Raw genomic sequence first — 27,787 nt, 5'->3', positions numbered from 1 at the left:
ATGAAGGAAGGTGAGACCATAAATGAAGTCTGTTTGCTGAGCAGGAAATAACAGCGAGACGTTTACTGTACACACACTTCACACACAATCACTTCACCCTCTCTCACTTTACTCTTTTTCTGCCTTTTCACCATGATTACAATTCACACCTAATATGTAACTTTGTATTCACATGTGTATGTATATAGTATGTATGTATCTGCATTTTAACTTTGTATTTCTTTTTGGATTTTCAATTCATTTATTTTTTTGTTCAATATTTCCATTGTCTTTCGAAGTTTAACGCACAACAAAAACTTCTCCATATAAATATTCAGAAATTGTTTATTGAAAAAGCTGAGACTCATAACTTAAGAGACACAATGAACTTTGGTTCACTACAAGCACGGACAAAAAAAAGTCAGTAAGCGCTACCAGTTTGTGTGTTGAAATAAAAAAAAGTCTGAATTTAAAGCAATTTAAACATAAATACATAAAGTTTATTTTCTCGAAGCACAAGTGTTAAATATATATATATATACAGTATATGTTAAATATATATAAATATGTCTTGTAACGGTTGTGCTGAGATTTATTGCCAAATTAAACGTATCGCAGTGTGACACAGAAAAATATAACAACATTCCTTTATGTTTTCACATAACTTAACACTCAGAGCTGTCACTCTCACAGGTATTTATAGTAGATTTTTAGGCCGTACACTAGTTATTTCAAATGACTACTCCTTCGTTAGTTCTCATTAGATCGGAATGCAGTTTGGTATGAATGCTGTATGAATGAATATGATGAGATGCTCGGAGCCCTTATTTTGAAATAGGGTGGGGGGCCTGGGGGCCCACCCCCTATTTCCACTAATTTACAAATTTTTGGGAACATAGTCATGCGATATATCATTTTAAAGATAATTCAATGTAGATTACAATTATTCCTCACACAATTCAATTAGGGGCCCACCCCCCCTTTTTTAGGCAATTGCCATTAAAGTCGTTTTCTCATTTATTTGTAAGTCAAATTTTGCAACAGTTAATAGTACCAAATCATTGACACATACCAATATATAAATGGGGCCCATTATCCCGTACGTGTTACAAGGGCGCCAGAGGGCCCCCGGGGGGGGGGGGCATTCTTCAAATGACTACTCCTCCGTTAATGCTCGTTGAATCGGGCTGTAATTTGACATAGACATTCTATGAGCGGATGTCAAGGGCCTCAGGGGCTCACCCCTTCATCCAGTCATTTCTAAATTTATCGGAACATAGTCGTGTGATATATTGTTTCAAAGGTAATTCAACATGGATTTTGATTTTACAATCGCACAATTTCATTTGTTTTACTCAGTGGAATCGAGTCATTTCACTGAATTCTTGGGAATGTGGTACGTGCTATTAAGTGCGGCGATGTTCTGTGTGCCCGGTCGTAGTTCATCAGAACTTGTTTTTTCTGCAATGGGTCGTGAATGAGGTGGTTGAGATACCTGTGTGTGATGTGAGCAGGTGAAACACTTGAGCAATCAACACTTGCCACATGGTTTTTAATCATCATGTCCAACAAAAGCTGGAGGTTTTCTAATGACTCTAAACCACAGCGTTAAACGGAGGTCCATGAATACTGGCCTGATGTGAGATATTACACCGTTAGCTCAATGATTGCAGAGCTGTTTCCTAATGCATTATATCCCTTCCCTTAACAATATCAGAAATACAGGTTTTTCATGCCAAATAAATGCCACCATGTTTTGAAGAGCATTACTAAAAGCTTTGGCTGCTGTGCTGACAGGATGTGAGCAGCAGGCTAACAGAGATGGGAGATAAATCAATAGCTAATGAGACCATGTGCTGAGCTAAAGCTGACATTAACAGTCAGTGGCATTACAATGAATAGTTTCCTTATAGATAGGCTCACTTCTAAACTTTAAACATCAGGACAGTGCTTTTTATAGTATACCACACTTTAATGTGCAACATTAATCATGATCAAAAACTGTCTTTGGGGTCGCCAGAAATTCTTGGGGTCACAATTCAAAAAAGGTTGGGAACCACTGCACTAAATAGTGTTTCTTTCCACTTATTTACAAAATGAGATTCTTTAAAATGTGTGTTGTCACGAGTTCATTATGATTAAATAGTTTTCTAAGCCAAACGTTGTAGTTGGACAAAGGGGGTACTTGGATTCAGAAATAAGAGAAAGTGGGTACTTGAACCACTGCTCTAAACCAAGGATGAGCAACTTTTATAGGAGCGAGGGCCACAAATGTAGGATTGAAAAACCAATCCGAGCAAAAACACAGGAGCATTAGATTTTTGTTTTGTTTTCCCATCATTTCAGTTAATTTTTGTTGTTTCAGGTAATCATTTTTAAGGTCGGTGTGTTTTTGGAGTCCTTCTGTGAGTTATTGTTGGTTTGGTGTCTTTTTGTTGCAGTTTTGTGTGTTTTTATGTCATCTTATGTGTTTTTATGAGCCATGTTGTGCATATTTTTTCTTCTGTCATTTTGAGTTATTGGAGCCACTTTATGCAGTTGCTTTAAGGGCCGCATGTGGCCCCCGGGCCGCCAGTTGCATATCGCTGCTCTAAACATTTATAATTGGTGACATTTCCAAAAGGAAGGTAGGTCCAGGTAACAAAATGACAAAACTTTCTCATATTTTCTAATTAATGAATTCACATGTGCATTTTTTCCACATAAATACAAATATTAAACTAACAGCTAAGGTATTAGCAACATAGAAGCACTGATCTGAAAGGGAAAAGTAGGTGGATTTTAAATCTCACACACCCAATGGCTGTGTAAAAGGTCAACAGATGACAACACAAGGTTAAACTAAACTATAAGCCCCAGGTTTTTAAATGCATGACTAACAACTCAGTGTAGTGGGCTGGTATGGACAAAGCATGCAGGGCTGTTTTTGGTCTCAGTCCACCCCTGGTTGCTGATAGCGGTAGTCAAAACCAAGCGGAGCCTCCTCAGAGAGAGACCTTGATGTGTGCTCATAAGCGGAGTTCGAGATTCTTGCCAGGGGTTGCAGCAAAAAAAAAAAAATATATATATATAGAAGGTCTCGGGTTTCGCTTTAATATGGGAGATACACTTTAACAGGGAGGGATAGACTTGCTGTCAGTTGTAAATCCTTAAGTTAAACAACAGGTAGGATAGAATAAAAAGATCCATATGGATTAAAAACATTTAAAAGTCCAACAACATAGATTATGGCATTAAAAGTCTTTAACCTTCGCTGATTGTCTATGTGCTCCCGTGGCCGGTAGATGGAGGAGGGCGAGTAGATAATCACAACACCAGGGTTTGCTCATTCTCTGTTCCAGCCACTTGTTTTCTCAGTGCATCACTACAAACAACAGACTTATGGGTCTACAGATTACCCTCGATGTCCGCCATGGTGTAAACACAAAGCTCTGAGCTGCTACGGGAAGCAGGAGGATCAAATGTCATCTGCTGCTGGTTCTTTCAAACTTGTTTTCTTGGTTTTATTTTGTAAACCTTTGAATTTTATATTTACATTTTTATCATTTCCTAGTCACTGTGTTTTTGGCACTTAACATGTGTATATTATGTACATTATATTAAGAATTTGAGTTTTTTGAATGAAATTGGGAAAATTTAAATGAAAACCTTTGATCACCAGGGGGGGGCAATGCCCCCCATGCCCCCCGTAAACTCTGGGTATGTGTGTGCTATCAGTGTATGATGGTACCTGATCTGCTTAGGGCATTCTGACCAGATGAGAGTTCTGTAGACAAACATCATATTTGCCGGTATTCAGTACTTCAACGTTGTATCGCCATGTTTAGATTTCATCCACCTGCCTCATTAATAACCTTTGTTCACGCACAAAATGGAGCCTGAAAGATCGCACCACACTTTCCACACAAAGTTTTCGATTCATAAAAAATAAACGTATCGTGAAAATGCTGTCACTGACTTGCTTTTCATTTACCACCAACGACAAGGTCATATTTTCTTTTGTTTGTTTGCTTGTTCGCAGGATTACGCCATAAGTACTACTGGAGGATTTTGTTCCATTTTGGAGGGATTCCTGTCAGGTTCTGTTTATTTAAGGTGGTGCAAAGGCCTTATTGTTTCTGTAAGGATTTTTCTTTTTTCCTTCTTCTTCTGACACTTTACTTGGATTTTTGAGTCTCTTCCCAGGGGTGCAATTTCATGAAATTTGGCAGGATGGCATAGTTTGGTGAAAAATTTAACGTGTAGGTGTTTTTATGCAATTTCGGGACTTGTTAGCACCACTTAGCGTTCGTAACTTTCCACTGGTTTGAACTAGCTGGATAGCATTCGGTAGATATGCAGCGTGACTAGCAAAAATGTAATTTGGACCTACAACCTAATTTTAACAAGTAGTCAGCAATTTTGAATTTAGCGGGCCAAATTTGGCACTTTTTCTCATTTTTTTTGTTGTGGTCCTTTTATTGTTTCTCTCAGTCTCTATTGTTGTGTTCCCAGGTCTTCCTGCTCGTGTCTCCTCCTCCCAGTGATGTCAGTGTGTTTGGGTTGTGAGTTATTAGCTGCCTCATGTTTTTACACCTAGGTGTGGCCCGTTCACATCAAGCCTCCATGACTATATAGCTGAGTGTTTGGACACAGAATGTTACCCTCCTCCTCCTCCAGGATGTTTTCTCCATTCCTCCTTGTGCCTTTTTTGGATTTGTTTGTTTTTTTCCTTTGTGTCAGAACAAAAATAGACTAGATCTGTGAATGTCGGGCCTGTCTGCTGCCTCAGTCTCTCTCTGTGCTTGTGTCCTCCACCTCCACCACATCTCTGTATCGTGACAGATCCGGATCAATATACTGATTCTGGATCAGTTTAAAAAATGGCAAAAAAAAAAATTCCTTTCTCTCATGAAAATTACTATCTTGCTTTGTAATAGACTAATCTTTGTTAAATTTTCACTCTGCTATGTCGGATTGGTTCATTGATTACCACACATTTTCATCCGGTTCAGATCCAGATTGCGCATGTTTCGAAAAAAAAATGGGGGTGCTCATACATTTGGACCTACTGTATCATTATTAACGGGGATAGAAATGTCTTCCAAGCCTTTAGAGCACGTGTCAAACTCTAGGCTCGGGGGCCAAATCCGGCCCTTCAGAGCATCCGATACGGCCCGCTGGAGAAAGTAAAAATGACAGAGAAAACAAGAATCATTGTGTAAATTACCAAATAATTCAGTTGTAAATTGTTGTTGAAAGAACTGATATTTCTCAAAATCTCTCCAAATTAAATAAAAATTGGTAAAAATAAGTAAATCAAAGGATATTTAAGTACAGTATGTGTCACTTATTGCTTAGATATTGTTGACGCCCTTCTATACTTAACTTATAACTGGAAGTGTAAAATAAGGCACAATAATGTTGAAATTACTTGTTTTACTGCATAAAATCTGTGGCCCACTTGTGATCGAACTGGTCCATATTTGGCTCTAGAACTAAAATGAGTTTGACACCCCTGCTTTAAAGTATGAATAATGATGATATCACTGATGCCAATATCTGGAAAAGTGGATATTTGGCACTTTGCAAGATTTGCTACTCTGCAAAGTGCTCTTTTCTTTTTAAATAATACGAAGAATAATGTCTTCATTGTTGTTAAAATAAGCTCTCAAAAATTTCCAGTAGCTGATGAAAAATACAATACAAAAATGTCACATTATATGTAACAAACTGTTGGTGAAAAACCTGCAGCTTTAACACAACAGCTCAAATGTCACTGAAATCCCAGAGAACAACTCATTTTACTTCATGTTGACGTCCACATACCAGCGATGGCAGAGGCGTCTCAGGAGTCATGTGCCTGGCCATGCTCTCTCTCAGCTCAGACCCATGACTGCAGCACATGACTAGCTCAGGGCTGGATTAGTGCACACTGCACAGGCACTTCACTCACACCCGCCGCTGCATGCTGACAGCGTGCAGTAAACCCTCGCACCAAAAACATCATCTTTGGTTTGATCGTGTGCATCCTGCACTTGGAGAGTCAAAAGAAACTTAACATTGCATTACACAAAGTATATCATGTGACTTTTGGCTACACCAATACAGAATGGAGTTATGTAGCAAGTTACCACACAAAACCGTGTTTTTATACTTCTGCCAGTAAGATATAAAAACTGTTTTTCAACAGGATTTTAGTTCACAAAATAACTGGCAACATGTTTAGCCACTTACTGTAACTCAACGCTAAATATGGTTAGACGAGAGCATCCAATTCGGTTCCCAGGAGACAGTAAAAATGACAGAAAAATCATGATTCAACATTGTGTAAATTACCAAAAAATTCAGTTGTACACAAAACGGACAAAAATTCAGCCTTGGCACTTTGTGTGCAGACCAGACACATTACCAGTGGACACCACGTAGAAGCTGTTATTAAGTCTGCTCAACATGTGTCTCTTTAAGTCTTAATTTTAATTATTTTTCCCCCAGAAAACATAAAAAGGGGGAAACTTTTTTAACCCCTTTTTACCTATTTCCTTTAGGCATTTTGCAACTTCCTTTGTCCTATTTTTGCTCCTTTTCAAAAAGTTCTGACACTTTTTTCAGACCTTAGCTACCTTTTGCCAATAAATAGCTTTTTTCCTATTTGTTGTACATTTTTATCAAATGTTTGTCCTTTACTTTTTGGCCACTTTTCATCCAAATAAGATAACTTTAGCCCAATAAATACCACTTGTTACCTTTTTCCCTACATTTTGCCTCTTTTTGTTCAACATTTTTGCCCTTCGTCACTATTGTTTGCCACATTTTGCCCATTTAAGCTACCTTTTGCCATCACATATCACCTCGTTCCTCTTTATTTGCCCATTTTTTGGCCACTCTTGACCGTTTTTGGCCCATTTTAGTGACTTTCCACTCTTTTCTTGCCACGTTTTTGTTCCCATTTGGATAATTTTTGGCCACTTGTAACCAAGTCTGCCTCCACTTGATCATAAATAAAAAAAATCACAACGGACCGAACTGGCCGACTTTGAGTCAATGACCCACAGGGACAATGCCCGGTATGCCAGATGGCCAGTCCACCCCTGGTTGTAAGTATCTGAAATTTCCAAAATTAATAAAACTTCACAATAAATTCAGGGGCACACAGTTTTTCCTATGCTTATATCACACAGTCATTTTTCCAACGCAAATTATGGAACTAACTCTTATTTCTTGCAAATTTTCCCAACAATTCAACAAAATTCCTTGAGTTTTCACAAAATATAGTCACAAAATCAAGAATTTTTGAAGATCTGATATAGAAAACAATGACGCAATGATGTTAAAATTGCTCTTTTTCTCCCACCTGTAATCTTCTCCTTAATTGGGATCAAATTTATTCGTATTTGGCCCCTGAATCCAATGAGTTCGTCACCCCTGCTTTAGCGAAAGGAAAAATAAAGATTTTCAATCTCGAAAACTTGAATAAGAAAACTTATTTATTAGCTTAATAGCACTGTGTAGGAGTATTAACTTTGAAAGTCATAAATTACAAGTTGTGCTGAAAGAACGGGACCTAAATGTCATTATTTTTTCTTTGTACTGTGAGAAATGAGGCCCTTTTTAAAACGAGGCTGTGAAACCTTTAATTACAGACGTGGAGAGAAGGCAGAGCCAAGTACGTGCCGACGACTCTAGATTCAGCCGGTTGATGAGAAGAGTCGTTGTGAAACACTGTCGGTGTCCACATTGTGTAAAATGCTAATCAACTGAAATGTTCCTCTATGTAAAAACCAATAGCCACTGCTGCATTTTCAGTAAAAAAAAAAAGTTACATATGAGCTGATGTAGGTTTAATTAGAACGTTATTCTTACTGATTTAACATAGAGTATGTGTGACAAATGGAGCGAAGAATTAATCTGATTTAGTTTTTGTCCATTTTCAAACCAAGACCCTCAACAAATGCCTTTATAGTGTTGCTTATAACTTTTAGGTGCTGGTATGACATTGACACAAAAAAGGCTTTTTTTCAGGCATGTGACGTTTAATACATTTTGCGGAATCACATGCATATCAAATATTCCTATACCTGCATACATCCAAAAATATATACAGAATTTGATGTTAACATTATTTATATCTTGTGAAAATATATAGTTATACAAAAAATATATATAAACTATGTTAAATTAGACCCACACATACATAGATATCTCATATCTGATTAGCATGCCTGAATCCAAGTGCCCCCATTGTCCCACTACAACATTTTGCTTAGAAAACTATTTGATCATAATGATGGAATGAACGAGTGATAATGACACATTTTAAAGAATCTCATTTTGTAAATAAGTGAAAAGAAACAGTATTCAGTGCAGTGGTTCACAACCTTTTTTGGATTGTGACCTCATTTGATATCAAGAATTTCTGGTGACCCCAAACACTTCCCCCCCCCCCCTAGAAGTCGTTTTTAATCATGTTTGAGCTCATATTATTTTTAAACTAGATTTATACGTATTTCACAAAGTGAAAGTATAGAATTACAGTTGTTTAAGATTGAGTGCTGTTTTATTTATTTATTTTAAAGAATAATAGTTGAAATTTCAGGCGACCCCACATGGTGTCCCAACCCCAAGGTTGAAAAACACAGATTTAATGGCTCCTGAATAGATTTGTTGCTCTAGTTTTTATTATTTCCAGTCATCTCACGCCTGGGGTGGGACCAAGACTGACACTTTATTTGTACATTTTCCACTCTCTCTCATGTACCCCATTAATGCCATCACATACCCCTAATTAAGAAGCATTGGTTAAAAGGTTTATTGAATATATAGTGCATTTATATGCACTAAAAAGCTGAAAAAGCGTATGGTTGCCTTAAAAGCAGGAAATGCTTCAGGGTGTGTATGAAGCAGGTGAAGTGGATGGTGAATTGGAGCAACGGGATGAGAACATCTTTCCTTTTGAAAGTGGCTGCTAATAGCTATGTTGAGTGTTTTTAGCATTAGTAACGGCTTTAATGGAGAGCCCTTCCTCTGTCAATGAAGTGGGTTACACACGCACACGCACAATTTTGAGAAAGATTCACAGGTTTCTTCAGTATGTGCTACTTCGCCTACACAGTCACACCAAGAAAGGATCCGCTATAGCCCTGAGAATCACAGCCAGGCATCTAATGACACTGGTGTGAAGAGGTGTAAAGACTACTGATATATCCTACTCAAGTAAAAGTACTGTTGTTTGATTGAAATTGCACTCAAGTACAAGTAAAACGTAGCTCAATTAAATAGTATTTAAAGTCAAAGTTACTAGTTTCTTTCACCATCTGATCCTTGTATTTTCAGTTCATTTTCATGATAAAAACCCATATTTTTCATTTTCCACTTTCTACTTCTGAAGTACCCCCTGTTGTGCGATCGTGTATCCCTAGGGGCACATGTGTCAAACTCAAGGCCCGGGGGCCAAATCTGGCCCTTCATGAGCGTCACCCCCCCATGTTTATTTTTGATAATAAATCTTGCCACGATTCCCTTGCATACAGTAAACATCTCATGTATAAAGTTAAAAAGGAAGAGACCAAAATTTTCACAACTGGAGTTCAATTTATTTTCCACAAAGGCATCTGTATAAATAAAAAGGTTTGTCAAAAACTACAATTCTTTGACAAAAATTAAAACAACACCAATTCATTCATTTCAAAAACGGAGAAAATAACCGTTATTCAATGCTGTTTTGGCGCGATGCATTACGTTTAATCTGATTGGTCGGATATGATGTGATGCATTTGATTGTTGTCTGGTTATTGTGTGTAGTTTGTGTGTCCGTTGATCATTTTCAAAAACAAAAAATTATAATTTACACAATCACGGTTGGGTGTAGAAATTTACTTACAAATTACTTTACTTCTCTTAAAGTGTACTTGTGTACAAATAAATTACTGATTTAAAAATATACTCAAAAAAGTACAAGTTGTCAGGTTCTGTTTAGCCTTTGTGGTTCTTTTAGTTATACTGAGTCTTAGTTTGTTCTGATTTTGGAGTATGATCTCCTGTGTTTACTCTTGTCTTTGTGTTTCCCGGTATTCCTGCTCGTGACTCCACCTCCCGGCGATGTCGGTGTGTTTGGGTTCTGACTCATTAGCTACCTCATGTTTTCCACCCAGGTGTGGCCCATTCCCAATCAAGCTTCCCTCACTATTTACTGTAGCTGAGTGCTTGGACACAGTGTGATTGCTGGATCGTTGTCGACCCTGCTGGTGTGCTGCTGCTGCGTTTCGTCTCCTGCTCCTTGTACCTTTTTGGATTTTTGGTTAGTTTTGGATTAAACATGGACTGGTTCCAAGAATGATACGCCTGCATTCTGCCTCCATCTCGCTCTGCTTTTGGGTCCACACCATCACCTAACCCTGACACAAGTAATTAACGTGAGTACTTGTAACCTGTTACTTTCACCTCTGCGTATGTGTGTGTATGTATATTTGTGTTCATTTTTTGAAAATCTTCCCAATAAGAACATTAAACCAGAATTATAAAGATACCCTCATTAAAAAAAAGCTATGAGAATCAAGCAAAGTGAAAACAATATTAGATTATGCTATATTTTATCCCTCAGTGGGGAAAAAAATCAAACATTACAGCAGCCAAAGACACAAAGGGAAAGCAAATAAGAAAGCTCAATACAAATACAGAAAGGAAAAAAAAAATTATAAAATTAATAATTAGTAGCTATTGGTCAAGGTAACAGCACCCCTAAATGTGGAGGTGTGTTTATGTTGTGTCACACACCTGTGAGAAGAGCATGGTAGTGCAGACCTCTCTCCTTGTCTTGATGTGAACACACATCGAACAAGTAGGCCTTAATGGGCCCATCGATGAAATCTGCAGCAAAGTCGAACAGCACCACTCCGAACATCACCACCCCAATGGCCCATTTGCTTTTTAAGGATTTGTCAGTGATCAGAGCTGTAAGACAGAGGAAAAGTGACTCAGAAAAAGAGTAATAATAGGCATTTTGGCTTTTAGTCCACACAAAAAAAGCAGGAAAATCTTGTTAATGCTAACCAACAGCTCAAAGGTCATCCATTACACCACCTGCTATTGTTTAGTGTCCCCGTCTGATTTCAAAAGCCTTGACCTTTCAGTGTTATTGACTCTACTGAAGACATGCTGGCAGCAGTCTGTCATTTCACTCCTTTAAATTGCAGTAGTGCTTTCGTGTAAAAGGAAAAAAAAAGGTTAATCGGTGTAGCCTTCGTTCTTTGGTTTTTCCGTTTTAAAACCACTAAATCAAAATGACAAATGAAAAGTTTGGTTATTTTGTTTTACTGACTCAAAACCAATACAGAAAATTTAAAAACAAGAAAAGCAGCGTTTTTCTGTATTTACGAGGAAACTAGGACGGGAGCTTCATGTTTTAAGCTCACCACACAGAGGGGACCCACAGACGGGGGCAGACTTTTACTCATGGACAAAAAAAAAAGAATCAATGTCTAAGTCACATGACTGATGAACTAGTGAAACCTTAATACATGAATAATTTTTTTTAAAAAAGAAAAAATGGATGTTGAAGCATGCACATGATGTATGTAATTAAATGAACCAGAGGTGGTGTAATGAATCTACTGGTGCTCCTCGTTTCTTGTGATCAACTATCATGTGTGTTGACGCCTGTCGTTAGTGGCTCACAGTATTACCAAAAAGCTGCAATAGTTTTTGCAAAAGTGTTAAATTGTAGAAGTTCTAACATCTATTGCTCCTCCCCCGTCTGTGTGGTGAAGCTCTTGTCTATAGTTATCCCGTAAATATCCAACTATCACACAAACAAACCAAGATTTTAATTTAAAACAGAAAAACACTGCTTGTCTGGTTTTGGATTTTTCTTTTTCAGTAAAACAAAATAACCACACAGTTTGTTAAAGTTAACACTTTTAGCATGTTTTTGCCATTCTTAATCCCAAACCATTTTCGTTTGTGGTACATCTCCATAAGGGAATACATGCCACTTAAACACGTGTGAACATGTACAACAGTTGTGCATAAATCTTAGTCTCTAAGCACTTTACATAATGTGTTAGTCGTTCACAGACTAATGTTTGTCATTCAAGGTGTTAATCCTCCGTTGGGAACATTGGAAGCAACCGTCAGATGTTTCTCTACATGCAGAAAGCTTTACTCAACCATGACCTTATCACCATTTGCTGCTTCTCCCTCCTTGGAAGAAAGACAGGGAATTCCCCCCCCCCACAACAGCTTCAGAGTCGGTGTGCTAGTCAGCAGGGAATCACAACTTGACCTTTTGTGAAACTCAATCTAGCCCACAAGTGTCAAACTCAATGTCCAGGGACCAAATCTGGCCTTTTAGAGCGTCAAATTCGGCCCGCTTGGGAATGAAAAAATTATAGAAAAAAACATGACATTTTGTAAGTTACTAACTATTTCAGCTATAGCTATTCAGCCCCTTCACATACAAAAATTCAATTAAAACCCACAATATTTGCAGAGCTCAGTTTTTATCACATAACAGCAGTGATTTTTAATCTCAAACTATTAATATAACTAAATCTTTCCAAAATTTGGCAAATTTCCTTCAAATTATTACACAAAATTTCCCCAAATCATGGAAATTTAAGTGAAGATCCTGCAGGGATTGATATACTATATCATTTATATGTGGAAATGGCAAACCAGCACGTTAATGTTGAATTTGCTCTTTTTCCCACCAAAAATTGTGGCCCACTTAAGGCTGGGAAACAAGGATTTTTTTTTTTTTTTTTTTTTTTTTTTTTCAATGGTTGTACTCAGCTCCAGCTCTAACTGCGACTCCATTGCAGAGACTGAATGTGCGCAGCTCACAATTCATGTTCTGACACTGTATGGACCGACACTGACACGATCGGACTACGTTTGTGGAAATGCAACGTACAAATTAAAACAACTCTGAAGTGTCGCCATTAAAACAGCAGAAGAACCCGGAGGTGGAGAGACACTCGCAAAAAGAGCTTGAAAAAAGAAAAGACAATGATACGATGGAACATCAACTGACTGGACAGACGTGGACAGTACAGTCCCTCAAATTTACAGCATTCCTATGGCGTTCGTGCATGCACAGTGTGAGCGTAATGAGAAGCGCCTGAGTTTGAAACATGTTTGATTTCCTTACGACCATACGATTGCTGATCGGGAGCTGGTCGTGAGGTGTTAATCGCTTCTCGTGACCCCATGTATCACATTTATTCCATGAACCATTAATTCCCTTTCTTCCAATATGTTTAAAACTTTATCGATGGTAAAACTTTATCTTTAGGTCACAGAGCACATGTTGTAAATTAATCAGTCCCGAGCCACTGGTGTGAAGAAAAAAAAAAAACACCTTGATCTCCCATAGACTGAAATATTGCATTAATCTACAGATATGGCCAGTGTTTAAATTGGCTCCTGCTGGTTGATGCTCCTCTGCACCATATGCTAAATCTGCTTTCCCACTGAAATGTGCATCAGTTTAATGAATGCATCATTATCAGTTCCAGGGATACAAACAGATGTCGGATTGCAACTAAACATGCTTAAAAGACAGACAGACAATTCTACATTTCTTTTTTATTTACACCATTTCCAGAAATGTTCTTCTGCAATTACCAACAGAATTATATAATAATGAAGAATGCAGTGAGCTAAGTAAGTGCATTTTTATTTATAAAACACTTTTCTCAGATTAAAATCGCAGTACTGTACAAAACAAAGGTGAATTTAAAACAAGAGCAACATCATAAAAAGGACAACAGAAGTTAAAAATCCATTAACCGAAAGCTTTTTTGAAAAGTGTAGTCTTTAAATGCTTTTTAAAAGTGTCCACACAGTCAAGCTCATGGAGGGACTGGGGCAAGTCATTCCAGAGTCTGGGGGCTACAGCCTAGAACGTCAGGTCTCCCCAGGTTTTAAAATGAGTTTTAGGGATCTTTAGGAGACCCTGGCCTGAAGAACCAAGGCTGCGCCCTGAAGTGTAGGGGCACAACAAATCAGCGATATAGTGAGGCTTGACCATGCAACGCATGGAAAGTAAAGACAAAAATTTTAAACTGTGTGAAATTTGACTGGAAGCCAATTAAGACTTGATAGAATGGGGGGTAATGTGGTAAGATAAGGTTTTAAATTGCAAATTTAAAAATATAAAAACTCTGCAAACCCAAAGGCAGCTGAAGAATAAACTTTAATGGTGACATAAACCTCAGTCCCTGAAAGTCACTTCTTTATGAATATGGAGTCTGATGGAGAACCAATGGGAGTTGACTATGATCAAAGCTAAATAGGAGCAGCTGCAGATAAAGATCCTGATCCAGAAGAACATCCAACTCCAGGAGCAAGCCCTGAAGATGCACAAGAACTAGGCCAGGAAAAGGGAGAGGATGAGGAGAATAGGTCAAAAAGACAAGGAGCAGCAAAGGTAGAAGATCATATCCAGTCAAATGTTTCTTTACATAAACAGACAAGACTCTCTTTTAAATGTTGGAGTGTAGAAAAATGTAGTGGTGGGACTTGATTTATTAAAAAAAAAAAAAGAATTTAATTATCTGGAGACTTTGGAATTAATTAATCCCAACAATATTTGACACGAGTAGTGATGTTCTTCAATTTCAATTGATTTTGATATGACTGTCAATGAAAAAACTATGAATGAGCTTAAACAACAAAATAGTGTATTTTCATCACTGAGAGCTAACATAATGTGCAATATGAATAAAGAATATTATGACTTCATTGTTCACAAAGCACAAACTTGAATTTAAGTAAGCTATATTCATGCTTTTTCAGATTTTTTTGATCTATTAAAATAAATAAAAGGCACTTTAAGGAACATAGCAAAACAGTAAATGTATTAAATAAAAAGAGCAACTGATGAAGCTGATTGATTTAGTTTGAAGTAGTCTTTCTACATAGCAGTTGATAAGTTAGGTCAGCTGACGCTATCTGTAGCACTGCTTCTAGCCCCGCCCACATCCTCTACCGCAGAGAGGGGTCGACCCGCCACTACAATCACTTATCCACCGACTTTGTTCATTTGTCAGTTATGGACTTATTCATTTTGGCTCTGAACCCTGCCATGTTGTTCATTGTGGATTGGAGACATTGCCTGCTCGGACTAGGACTGCTGTCAATGCTAGCTGCTACATGTTTAGCATTAACCCTAACCCTTTCTTGCATAATTTGCACACAACTGGGCTTTTGTTTTCCATCCAGTGTTTCATTTTTTTTTTTTTTTAACTAAAATTAAAGCCCACGAAGCACAGAAGCGTGTTCTCCTCGAGTTTTCCCATTTGCTGTGTTGAGCATTATTTTCCGTAATTAATTTATCGAAATGAATGTGATAAAGTTCCAGCAATAAAAATATACAGACAGGAAGATATCACCCTCACTTAACGAACAAAACACAGAACGGACAACCGATTAGCCCTGGGATTGAATGATATGCTATTACATCACTGCATCTGATCTAACAATTTTACGTTTTTAGTGATTAGCACTATTTGATGATTTATTGTTGAAAAAGGTGCAATATAGAGATATTGCATTGAAAATGTTGCATTTACCTAACATTAGTATTAGCTAGCAATAGCTTAGCATTAATATAAACTTAGCATTAACATTAGCTTAACATTAACCTAGCATTGGGCATTAGCATTAACCTACAATTAGCATTAATCTAACAAAAACATTTACAGTACCTAACATGAGCATTAACCTAATATTAGCTTTAGCCTAGCAATAGCATTAAGCAAACATTTGTATTAACCTAGCAATAACCTTAACGTAGCATGAACCTAGCAATAGCAATGATATTGCAGTTGAACAGGAAAAACCAGTACAACCAGTAAAACCAATTTAAATTTTCACCAGTTCTGAAGTGCATTTTGGTGAGACTTCATGCGTGTTCAGGGGGTAAAATAATAGTAAATAAAAGCAATTACAATAGGGTCCTTCTGGCTTTCGGACCCTAATAAAGATGATGAAAAAAGGCCTGCTCCATTAATTTGCCACAAACTTTACATATTTATGTGAAAGGACAAACTAGGGCACATTAATGCTGAATTTATGGATTTTCACTGCCTAAAATCTGTCCCATTTCAGATTAAACTGGTCAGTGTTTGGCCCCTGAACTAAAGAGTTTGTCCCCTCTGCTTTTAACCAAAAATTGTTGACTTTAACACTTAAAGTTAAAAAACGCATAATTTAAAATAATTTTTTTTTTTAATCAAAACAAAAGTTTAAAGCTACACATTCCGAATCTTTAGTAATGCAGTGTATTTAGATGTGTAATATGGCTAATCGAGGTTGGGGAGAGATTCTGGCTTTATTTCACAGAGGTATTTACTACAGCACAGAGGAACAGCAGAAAGATAATCAGCTTATGCAGCACACGTCAGAAGAAAGTCTTAAGAGGACAAAGCCTGGAGCCTTTTTCAAATTCATTCATTTTCACACAAGGCGAATCACATTCTACAATTCCCATTTGAAAACAACTTGTTCCCTCTGTGTGTAGGGACACGATTTTACAATAAAACGCATGCCTCCTAATGCATGTTACCGCCTCTGTTTTCATTCTTTAAGTAAAGATGATCATTTCTCTAATTTCAGATTATTTTAAGACCTTTTTGTGCCAGAAACCATTTGTCAAGACCACCTACTTTTTAATGAAAATTGTGAACAGATAACCACAAATAACATACACCAAGGCAGACATTTATGATGTCAGCTTGGTTGCAGAGGTGTAAAGATTACTGATATATCCTACTCAAGTACAAGTAAAACGTAGCTCAATTAAGTAGTACTCAAAGTGAAAGTTACTAGTTACAACATAATGGGAAGAAACCACAACCTGAACCTATGAAAGTGTCTGGGCGTTGATCAGAAATGTCACAACTAAGAACACATGGATTATGATTGATGTGCCGGAAATTAAAAAAGATATTCACAAAAAATAATAATTTACTCAGTAACGGTCGGGTGTAGCAATGTAACAAATTACTTTACTTATTTTAAAACATACTTAAGTTAAAGTAAAATGTACTCAAAAGTACAAGTAGCCATAAAAGCAACTAAATCACAGTACCGTGAGTACTTGTAATTAATTACTTTCACCTCTGGTTTGTTATCTTCATTAGCCGCGTGTCCTTTACAGTTTTTTGCTTTGAACATATTTCCATTGAAGGTTGTCTTTTTTTTTTTTTTTTAAGTACAACGCTAACAAATGTCCCGGTCTCATCTTCTGTCCACACGTACCACTCCAAGTTTTCTCGGAGAGGTGGTCATGTGACCATGTGCGTCATGTTCTGTGACCATGCACGCTTTGTGGAAAGTGTTTATATAGCGCTTTTGTGACATTTCAAAATTGAAACGTCTGAAATTCCTCCTTGTGAAGGTGTAAAAACTTGTGAAATTTTGAAATTCAGGCATTGCTATTACGCTATTTAGATTTTGCGCATTACCAAGGGTAATGGAAATGCCACTAGTGTATCACTCCCCCTCCACGACTCACCTGAGATAACAGCGTCTCCATTGAGGAACAAGGTGATTCCCACCAGCATGAGGACCCCCAGGCTCAGGATGTAGGGCCTCCGTCGGCCCCAAGCTGAGCGGCAGAAGTCGCTGGCTGAGCCGATGATGGGTTGGAGCATGAAGCCCAGGATGGGACTGATAAGCCACACCAGGCTGTAGAGGCTCCGAGGCAGGCCCACGCTCAGAAGAACTGGTGTGACGAAGGCTGCCTCCACGGCATAGCAGAACTCCCTTCCAAACATCACCAGGCCATGGAGGATCAGCCGGCTCCGTGATCGCCTGGGGGGCTCCACGGCTCCAAAAACGCCCGTCTCTGTGCTGTCCATGTAGTCTTCCCTTGAGACTGTGCAATCTGCCGAATGGGGAAACACAGAGGAACTGGAGTGTTTGACTGGCTCAGAGATCCGACATGGCTGGGGCTGTGCAGACTGGTCCTCTGTCAGGAGGGTCATAGGAAAAAGGGGAGCAAGAACCAACTGGAGGAATGAAGAGTAGGCAGCTTTACCAAGGAAAAGACAAAGAAAGTATGAAAGTAACTTCTTGCTTACTTGGCCAGGTGATGGAGAAATGGCCAAAAGCCAAATACTTGCAGTGGTCGCCGGCTCAAGCTAATCCTCTTCTCTATTGCATAGCTGTGCAATGAGCCTGAGATCCATAGAGCTTTGGATCACATGTGAAAGTCTGCCTACTGCTCCGTGCCCAGCAGAGAAAGACTCAGTGAAGAGGAGAGGAATTGGAGAGAAAGGCGGAAATGAGGAGTGTTGGAGAGGGGCTTTCATTCTAGAAACTAATAAAGGCCTGAGGGAGCTCATGTGAGCATGGCTGATTTCCACCAATGATTAAAAGTTAGTTTGTACTCAAGCATTGATTTAACAGACGTGCCTAAAAGACAAGTTGGATGAATCATGTCATTCGTCTAGATATTTCACCCAGGGGCTGTTTGGGAGCTCCTGTTGTCAAATAGGACATTAATGATAATCACTACTACAAAGGAATTAAAACCTGTCAATTACATAATAATGTATATGTTATACTTTATTTTGGGTTTGAAAAACAAAAATAAAACAATTTAATACATAATTTATCAGAAACCGAAAAAAAAAAAAAGCTGAAGCCCAGTGGCGTATTTTTGCCTCTCTGGTACGTCACAGGATTAATCAAGCAAATCAGAATACAACATTAGTACTAATTACATGATAGTGTAAAGTGGAACTTTAATGCACGTCTTCAGTTTATTCCATAACTGTATTTGTTCTCACTTTGCAGGTTTCCAGCTTTAGCAACCCCCTTAAATCATAATTCCCCTTAGTTTTTTTTCTCCATGTTTTAAAGTTTAAAGTTCAGATGGAGAAAAATTATCTTTAGACATAGACCAATTCATACTTTTTCCTCATTCATACAGCAACAATATGTATCCATACACACACCCAAACATACAAGAGGAGAGGTGCTCACTCTGTACATTGACATAATACCAGAGACAAAAAGCCCCCCATTTTTGTTGATTTTTTTTCTGGAAGAACAGAAATGTAAGACCATTTTTGTAGAAAAATTATTTTTACACTTATTGTATGCAGCTATGAACATATCAAAGTAAAATAATCTGGTACATTAACCATTTTGTGTTTTGGCTGCTCCAAATCACATTGTAAGTACCCGTAAACTGACCAACTTTGATATAATAATGCCTTTCATGTTTTTTAATAAAGTATTAGCAATTATTCCATAATATCCTTTTACACACACACACAAAGGATACAAAAGCATCCATTCATTTATCCATAATTTAAAGGTGACAGGAAATTACGCTGCAAATCACAAATTTCTTTTGAGGTCATTGCAAATTAAAGTTGTACTTTGAAAATTGACCCTTTTCATGTCATCATATACACTTGTGGTAACTTTCCTCAAAACACTTTTGTTTCCTTCACAACACGGAAAAAACACAACAAATTATTTTCTCCCTCTGAAGTATTTCAAAATAAAGAAACCGAAGCCGAAAACATCAAATTTTACCCTTAATCTCAGCTGATGACTGACAAGCTGCAATGCTTTGACCTTCAGTTATCATTTCATAGCAGTTTCTCTGTCTGTGGACTTCAATTACTATCTGCTTAATGTTTTGGTCAGTTTTCAGACTGAGTTTAAGACAGAAAAGGTCAGCCATCTTCTTCAGAAAGAACAAACCTGCTTTGTTTGTGTGTGTGTGTGTGTGTAGGAAGTAAAAGGAACACAAAAAATATACATTTCCTGGACCTCATCATTCTTCACTACTGATATGTATTTTTCCTCCACTCATTATTGTCGTCAAATGTTTCCTCGACTGAAAACTTCAGCCAAGAAAGAAACTAAAAGACAAAACCAGAGCTAAAAGTATAGCCTGTGGTTGTTTATCAGATGCAAACTATTAATCTTAAACCCAATGGTGGAGGTGAATTTTTTTCGACTACACACGACGAAAACGTTTGTTTGGATGTGAGGTTATTTGCATGTGAATCAGGCACACGCTGTTGGTGCCATTTGAGTTTTATTTCCAATTTTGTACAAAAGCGCTAAAGCAATTTACTGCACAGCTGTTCCATGCCAAATAACAGTGATAGATTCTAGGGAAAACTTGTTCAGCTGTCGGAAACAATCCAAATAGAGAACAAAAATGATGGCTGTAGCCAAACTATCCGTTTATAATAATCAGACTTTTGAGTAGCAGCACCAAATACCAGGGGTGACAAGTAATGAAGTACCAATATTTTGTTACTGTACTTAAAGGTGCAGTCTGCAACTCTTATAAAAGTGACTGTCATATTTGCTAAAGCTGTCACTATGTAAGGACAGCTTTACATCAAACTAGGAGTTTGTGAGAAAAAACAGGCTCATTGAGCCCCGCCCCCTGCTGCTCCTGCAGCCTATGGCTGATTGCCAGAATGCACAGCGACCGAGCAGAAAGAACCAATCAGAGTCAGGATTGTGTTTGGACTGTCTGACAGGTGTTGCTCACAGGCCCCGCCCACTGCTTGATTTACATTATGTTTGATTTGTAATTGTTACACTCTGTGGTGCATGTGTTTGTGTGTGTGCACAGCAGCCTCCGTGTGGGTGCTGTAAGTGACACTGTGTTGTTGCCGCTAGAACCTGGTGTGTGCACATAGAGAGAGAGAGAGAAGCGCTGCAGTATTATGCTTTTAACAGAGCATGTTATATTACTGTGATGTTGCTGTCAGTCTAATGTTAGCTTGTTAGCTCCTCTGAGGGAGGGACTTTGGCAGGGCAGGAGAGATCTGAGAGTTGCGGACTGCACCATTAAGTAGTTTTTCCTGGTACACTCAAAAAAACAACTCTTTGAATGAACATAAAAAAATCATGGAAAGTATTTCCACATAATTAAATGGCTTTCTTTCAGCATTAAGCAATTTTGTTAGTCCAACTTGATGCACTTGACTTGGTTCAACACTATATATTAGGGTTGATTTAACTTATTTTCTAGGTTTGGGACCTACTTAATTTAGATGTGTTGGATCAAATTAATTCATTAGGGTTGATTTAACTTGGTTCTTAGGGCTAGAACTGACTAAATATAATAGTATTAGATCCACTAATTTGACAGTAGTGAAATTACAAAACTATCTTAAGTTTATCCAACCCAAGTAAAATAAGTTAGCCCAACAGAAATGGTTAATGCTGAAAAAAAGCCATTAAATCACATGGAAATACTTTCCATGATTCAATTAAGGTAATTTAAAGAATGCAATTCAAGTGTAAACACTTAAAGGTTTGCAGTGAATAGTATCAACAAAGACTACAGACTGCTTGGTGTCATGGGTAGAAAGAAAAGACAAATAGTAGATATTGCCATAAAAATGTATTTTTTCAAAAGTGCAAAGTTTTACACCAACAGTTGCTTGCCACAGAACAAACATTTTTTTTAAGTGCCAAGAGAATGAATTATAGCACCTAGTGCTATGAAAGAAAAAAAGCATAACATGTAGATGCTGCCACAAAACTTTTTTCCTCCAAATAAACAATAATGCAACAGTTTTTGCACCTGTATGTGCTGTTGAACTTACTGAAACACACGTTAACAGAAGAACATGTTCATACCACATTTAGGGGATTTACAGAATAAAACCAGTTCAAATGTAACTAAGAAAAATAAAAGTACTTAACCCCCACCTGAACCAAGCACATTGTCTCCAGTTTGGCATTACCCAAATCTAAAAGCTCATAACAGCAACAAAATTGTGACACAAATATGAAAATGCAACAAAAAAGCAATGAAAAAGTGACAGAAATGTGTCAAAAACAGACCATTCCCATCACAAGTGATAGGAATGCAACAAAAAAAAAGGGTTAAAAATTTTTTAAAAAGTGACAGACACAGCAACAACGCAAGGAAAAAGATTTGTTTTGATACATTTTGTAGCTTTCAAATGAGGCCTAAAGTCAGTGAACTCATGTCGAGAAGGTTTTAGATTTGGGTAAAACTGAACTGGAGAAAATGCACTCGGTTAAGGCGGGGGTAAGAGGTTTTGACAATCTGTCAGGGACTCCTTCACATTTAACCGTCATCGGAGCGCCTTGACTAACGGCAAAGCAATGTTTTGAGAACTTGTATCTTCCTGGATAGTCTGTTTCCATCTAGTTCCATTATGATCTTCTGCAATGCTTCAAAGGTATATTTTAGCTCTGGAGGGTAGCTCAAGTTTAGAGCATACACAAGAGCAAGCAACATTGCCACAGCAAAAGGCACATTTACCAACCCATCGAGTACTTCCACCCCCTCCAGAATGATTCCAACATCATCGGGGTCATCACCAGGCTGTGCTCCTTCATGTCGCATGACAAAGATTCCAAAGACCATCTCTGCCATGGCCGTTCCAATGTTTCCGTCAGCCGTCTGACAAAAAACAAAACAAAAACATTAACAAAGCTCCTTCATTAGCCGTCCAGACATGGATCTCTTTAACTTCATGTCTCTGTGACATGAAGTTAAGTGATTGGAAGGAAGAGACAGAAGGAGTTAAAGAATAAAAAAAGCTTATTACTATGTATAAACTATGTAGCTTCTTTAAATTTTAACAAGCAGCTAACTCCCTCTGAGCTAAAGACATTTGAGACCTACACATCTTCTCACCTAAAAAAATTCACTGTTTCAGGTCGACGAATTTTTCGAGCAGGCACTTATGCAGTTGAATGGCAGATACAGGCGTGGTCAGACAGGACACTCTTGCGGTCAGAAGTTGCTGTAATAAATTGAGAGAACAATTAATAATTATATCAATTAATGCCCATGAAAAAAAGCATGTAATCACTGACAGACGTGGATCTACAGCTCACAGACAGACTAGGAATTGATCAATAAACAGACATAATGAGTTCAAAACATAACCTTTTAAAAATGATATTAGTGTTTTCATGTTAACAAGACAGAACAGTCTCATGTGTATCCGTATGCATTTCAAACGTAAATGAGCCATAAATAACATGATTATGATAAAAGTGCTCTCGTGACTGATATTTTTAGCACCGTTTCTGAATGTTTTGTATCATTGTAATATGAAATGGCTTTTCTTGTACTTTGAGTCATGTTATCAAATATTTTCAAATATGATATTCTGTTTCCAAGAAATTAAGAGGAAATTTACTCATTATTGCATCTCATTTTTTATAGACAGACTTTTACACAGCAGATTAATTAATAATTAAGTTTCTTTACTCGTTTACATTTCCTTGAGCAAAGTCGAATTCCCTTTAAAAGAAAAGTTATAGCTGACAGAATCTAACATATGAATTTTATTTTTTTATTTTTTTTTGCACTGTTCAGAGACAAAACAGTCCATGTCCACAATTTACTCATTGCCTGTGCTGTATTCATTTAATGAATAGTACTTATCACTAATTGGCCTCTTTTTGCTTTTGTACAACTGTGTGGATTTCCCTTTACGTGTGTTTTGTAGACTAGAGCAACTTAGCCATTTGCCTAGACCACAGCATTTCGATTATTTTTGCTCCATCTAAATTTCGTTCAATATGGACATGCTATATCTCTATCATTTGCATTTTCTGAGTACTTTTTAGTCGCTGAGTTAGTTTTGCAGATACATTAACCCTCTGGGGTCTAAGACGTTTTTGTTGTTTTTTCATTGTGTTTGATTTTACCTTTATATTTCATATAAGGAAATCCATAAACCTTGCATGTTTGGTATCATTTTTTTAAGGAGAACCTCCCAAATATGACTGTGAAGTATTTTCTTTAATACGGCATACTGTATTAACACAGTAGATCTAAAACCACTATGAAAACTAAAATTTGAGTGGGAAAAAGTAATTTTTTTTTAATATAAAAGTCACAAACATTTTTAACGAATCATTTTTATTGCTTGTTTAGCAAATCTAAACTATATATTTCAAAAACTTATATACAGATGAATCAAAAAACACAGTTATATATAGATATTTACAGTGAAATGGAAGCAATGTCTCAATTGATTTTGTACAACTATTTACAAAAAAGTATGAATCACAAATACAGGGAAATGCTAATTATTTGTGCCTCATTGTGTTGATATAAAACAATAAACAAATATATTTGACACTACACTACACTCTAATATCACTCACTACACACTAACTAAACAGTCAAATCACAGTAATAATCACTATTTTCTCAAATCTCTCAACTCACCCTCTTTCTCTGTCTCTGTTTACCTGACGCTTGAAAACAAAATTCCCGCTATATGTGGACATTATGATTGGACAATGGCCTTCTTGCTGCACAACACTTTCGCTTTCGTTTTAGCGCTCTGCAGCGGTCTTCCTGCACGGACAGCTCAAGAAAATGTCACAAAAAAACACACGCACATTTTCCCTCATAACTCCACTTCTATTTGGCCTATCAACATGATTTAAAAACTGGTTTGTAGTTTGACATCCGCACTTTCGAAACGGAGATCTAAGGACGCGTAAAGCGGCTTAACAATCGCCCAAGCCGCTAATGTTGCTAACTAGCCGGCTAGCGGCTAGTTAGCAACATTAGCGGCTTGTAAACACTGCAGACCCAGCACTGAGGCACAAAAAGACAACATTTAGCTCTGGTTAAATCTAGCACTGGTTCTGATTTAGGTAGAGATCTGTAAGTAAGACCTCTCTATGAGGAATATTGTATTTCCATGGAAGAATTCACCAGTGTGTTGCTCTTAGCTCTCACCTGAGAGGAGTGTCCCGTAGGTGCGCTGCGCCGCACACCAAGTGGTATCTGTTACTTTTATCGAGACCACATTTATGAGTACAAGCGTGTGGTACATCAAGAAACGCACGCATGAAGCACAAAGCAAACGTCAGCGGAGAATACAGAGGAAAACAATCGTCAGTGGACAAAACAGAGACAAAATAAAAGAAACAAAATTAAAAAAAAAAAAAAAACTGTCGCACATGCAACCACTTTAGCCTCAGTCTAGATCCTTGTCAGACGGTCGACTGTTAATATTTTTAAAAACAAACTATAATTTTGACTAAATATCGCTGAAAATGATGGACTACTACTATTTCTGCATAGTATTTCGTTTGCATTAAGATGGATGACAATAGATTTCTACTTACCAATTCCATGTGCACAGCAAAGGAGGTCGTCTTCCCATGTTTCCTTGTAAAGTATCGCGAGAGCAGGGTCTTCTCGTTCAATATGCGCTTTGCTTTTCCCGCCCACCATAAGGACGCAATTGCCTCACTTTATGCCAACATGAATGAATCTAATAAATTCAATTAGTTGTCAGATTTCATGCATTCATCATGATTTTATCATGTTCATCTTGGAAACATGAAATTATAGCTTTAATTATACATGTTACACTTTAGTAAATGTAACAGCCCACCAGTTTGCCTTTTTTGAGTGTATCTGTACTTTACTTGCGTATTTATTTTTTGGTGATTTTTTTACTTTTAAAACAAATATCTGTATCTTCTACTCCTCCTGACGTCCCAACGTAAAAAGACGCAAACCAACAACGCTTCTGCTGCTTGTGAAAGGTTTTTCAGCAGCAGAACTCATTTTCAGACAAAAAAAGGACAGTTTACCATTCCAGGAACACTGGACAACAATTCTCTTGAGGCTAAATGAAAAATGTGCGACTTATGGCTTTTTTGCCTACAAAGGACAGCATGTGTGAGTAAGTTCATCAGTTTGGCTTGTTTAGGGGAAGGTCTGGGTTCAGACGCACTCAGTTCTATCCAACTGTGCTTTTTATGCTGTTCTGAGAAGTAGCAAAAGCAGTGATGCCTTAAACAAGTGGTTTAAAACAAAAAAGATATCTATTGATAAGAGATATTGTCATTTTCTATATCGCCAAAATAGACAACTTGATATATCAATACATCGCCCCGCCCTAGTAACATATTTAATTTATTCCCAAGTACCAGTTTTCTACAGGTTCTTAAAAATGTGAAACTCAAAGCTGCTCTGCATGGGTTTTATTTTATTGATTTATTGACACAATTTATTGACAAATTTTATTTATTCTGAATGCTAAATTCTCCAGGTGTTCAGATTAAACTTATTTCCCTGTACCAGTATTCTACAAGTTCTTAAAAAAAAAAAAAAAAAAAGATATGAAATTTGCTGGTTTAAAAACAGTCTTATTATTAAAGGGACATTGGTATTCATTTTTACTCTACTTAAGTACATTTAGTAGTGGTGCAACTTCAATACTTTTACCAGAGTCATTTTTTATTCAGGAAGAAGAAAAAGAATCCTGTTTAACACGTCCAATCATTGAGTTAAACATAAGATTCTGCTTTTCATACTGCACCTATAGAAATGGGAGAAAATTGCTTCCATGAAACAACCATTAACTCATCCCATTAACATCAAACTCAACACAGAACCAGAGAAATCCCCTGGAGATTTGAATCCATATGTGAGGAAGCATTTGCTTCAGAAACCACAGAAATGAACAGCTCCCAGTGAGTATGTCAGGAACACTGCATGCTCGCAGAGCACAGGATTTCACCACTTTACATATTTTCCTGCTGGGGCGGCACAGCCTGGATCCGATCTGTCTTTTTATATTGAGATATTGATTTTACACATGGGGATTGAGTCAGACTACAGCTTATGAGCAACAGGCACAGAATAGAAAAGGATGCACACTAATGTATTTCTTTTTCCCCGTTTGTTCTTAAATGATATTAATAAAATAAACATTTAAAACTTCATATTTCCATACATTTCAGAGTTAGGGTCAATTAAAATTGTAATTGCGTAATTGATAATTACAATGATATAATTATAAGTGTGATTGGAATTGAAAAAAATGTTGCTATTGTATTTGATTACGGTAACTGACTTTGTAATTGGCATGGAAATTCTATAAAAACTGTAATTTACGATTTATGTAAACTAGGGTTGGAACTGAGTCATAATTATGAGATTAAAAATCAAAATTATGAGTTTGTAAAGTCAATTATGAGAAAGTTATAAATATGAGTTGGTCTTATAATTATGACTTTACATGCAAGCATTCCATGTTTGTGCGTAATTATGATTTTAAAAAGTCGTGATCATGAGATTAAGTCATAATTGTGAGTTATAAATTTCAAAAACAGAAATTGTATTTCATACAATTTTGTACCTGTAAAGAAGAAATTTGTCATTATTGGCATCGCAATGCATATCGTATAGTTTAGTCTCGGGATATATCGTATTGTGACATGCAAATTGTAGGCAGTAAACAGACATTAAAGTTGATTTACATTCCTGTAGTATTTCTAAAACCAGGTTCAAGCTTTGGATGAAGTCAAACCTTTGTGTTTTGAAAACTGGGAAAGTTTCTATTATAGTGCTACGCATGATTGCAACTGCACTGAAAATTGCTTGCACCTAATTCCCTGTGCTGAAGAATTCCAGTTATTCCCTATTCCACAGTTCCTGGTGAGGGGTTAATCCATTATGGTGCAAATTGAACTTTAAAATAACAATCATGGAGAAAGTTCCAAAGTGCAGGAATAGCTAAGAAGAATGAACATCTCTCTGCATCGCAAGGACAACTAAACTAGATGCTCTGCCAGCCTCAGGGAACATTCTAACAACCAAAGCTACGCTAATTGTCTTTGCGGGTTAATCTTCTGAGATTTTCTTCGAGGAATACAAAATGCACTGATGCAGAGAAGCACTCAGACATCCATGTTCTTCTGATAAAGCTGCAAAAAGTAATTATCATCAGTAGCAATAATAAGACACTTAAATGTTTATTAGCCGCGTGACTAATGGGTGTGTCAGGATAATCAGGTCTGCTGGAGGTAG

The 27,787-nt window shown here is 37.3% G+C and overlaps 1 protein-coding gene and 1 long non-coding RNA gene across 2 annotated transcripts in view; both read right to left on the bottom strand.

Moving 5' to 3' along the window:
- The window catches only part of slc45a2 (solute carrier family 45 member 2), a 32,502-nt gene extending 14,554 nt beyond the window's left edge, over positions 1-17,948 (bottom strand). The window contains exons 1-2 of the mRNA XM_028462262.1: positions 17,477-17,948; positions 10,732-10,908 (exon numbers count right to left, since the gene is read on the bottom strand). Of these exons, the coding sequence (XP_028318063.1) occupies positions 10,732-10,908; positions 17,477-17,948 (649 nt within the window). The remainder of the gene's footprint in view (positions 1-10,731; positions 10,909-17,476) is intronic.
- A 3,209-nt stretch (positions 17,949-21,157) lies between these two features.
- LOC114473476 (uncharacterized) lies at positions 21,158-25,364 on the bottom strand. Its single transcript, XR_003675252.1, has 3 exons — positions 25,090-25,364; positions 22,625-22,733; positions 21,158-22,387 (listed from the first exon to the last, which is right to left on the bottom strand). It is a non-coding gene; the product is annotated as an uncharacterized LOC114473476 (long non-coding RNA).
- Between the last annotated feature and the right edge of the window lie 2,423 nt (positions 25,365-27,787).

The sequence above is a fragment of the Gouania willdenowi genome, chromosome 12 (genome assembly GCF_900634775.1).
Source record: "Gouania willdenowi chromosome 12, fGouWil2.1, whole genome shotgun sequence".
NCBI classification, from domain to species: Eukaryota; Metazoa; Chordata; class Actinopteri; order Blenniiformes; family Gobiesocidae; genus Gouania; species Gouania willdenowi.
This window is presented reverse-complemented; position numbering and strand designations above follow the sequence as displayed.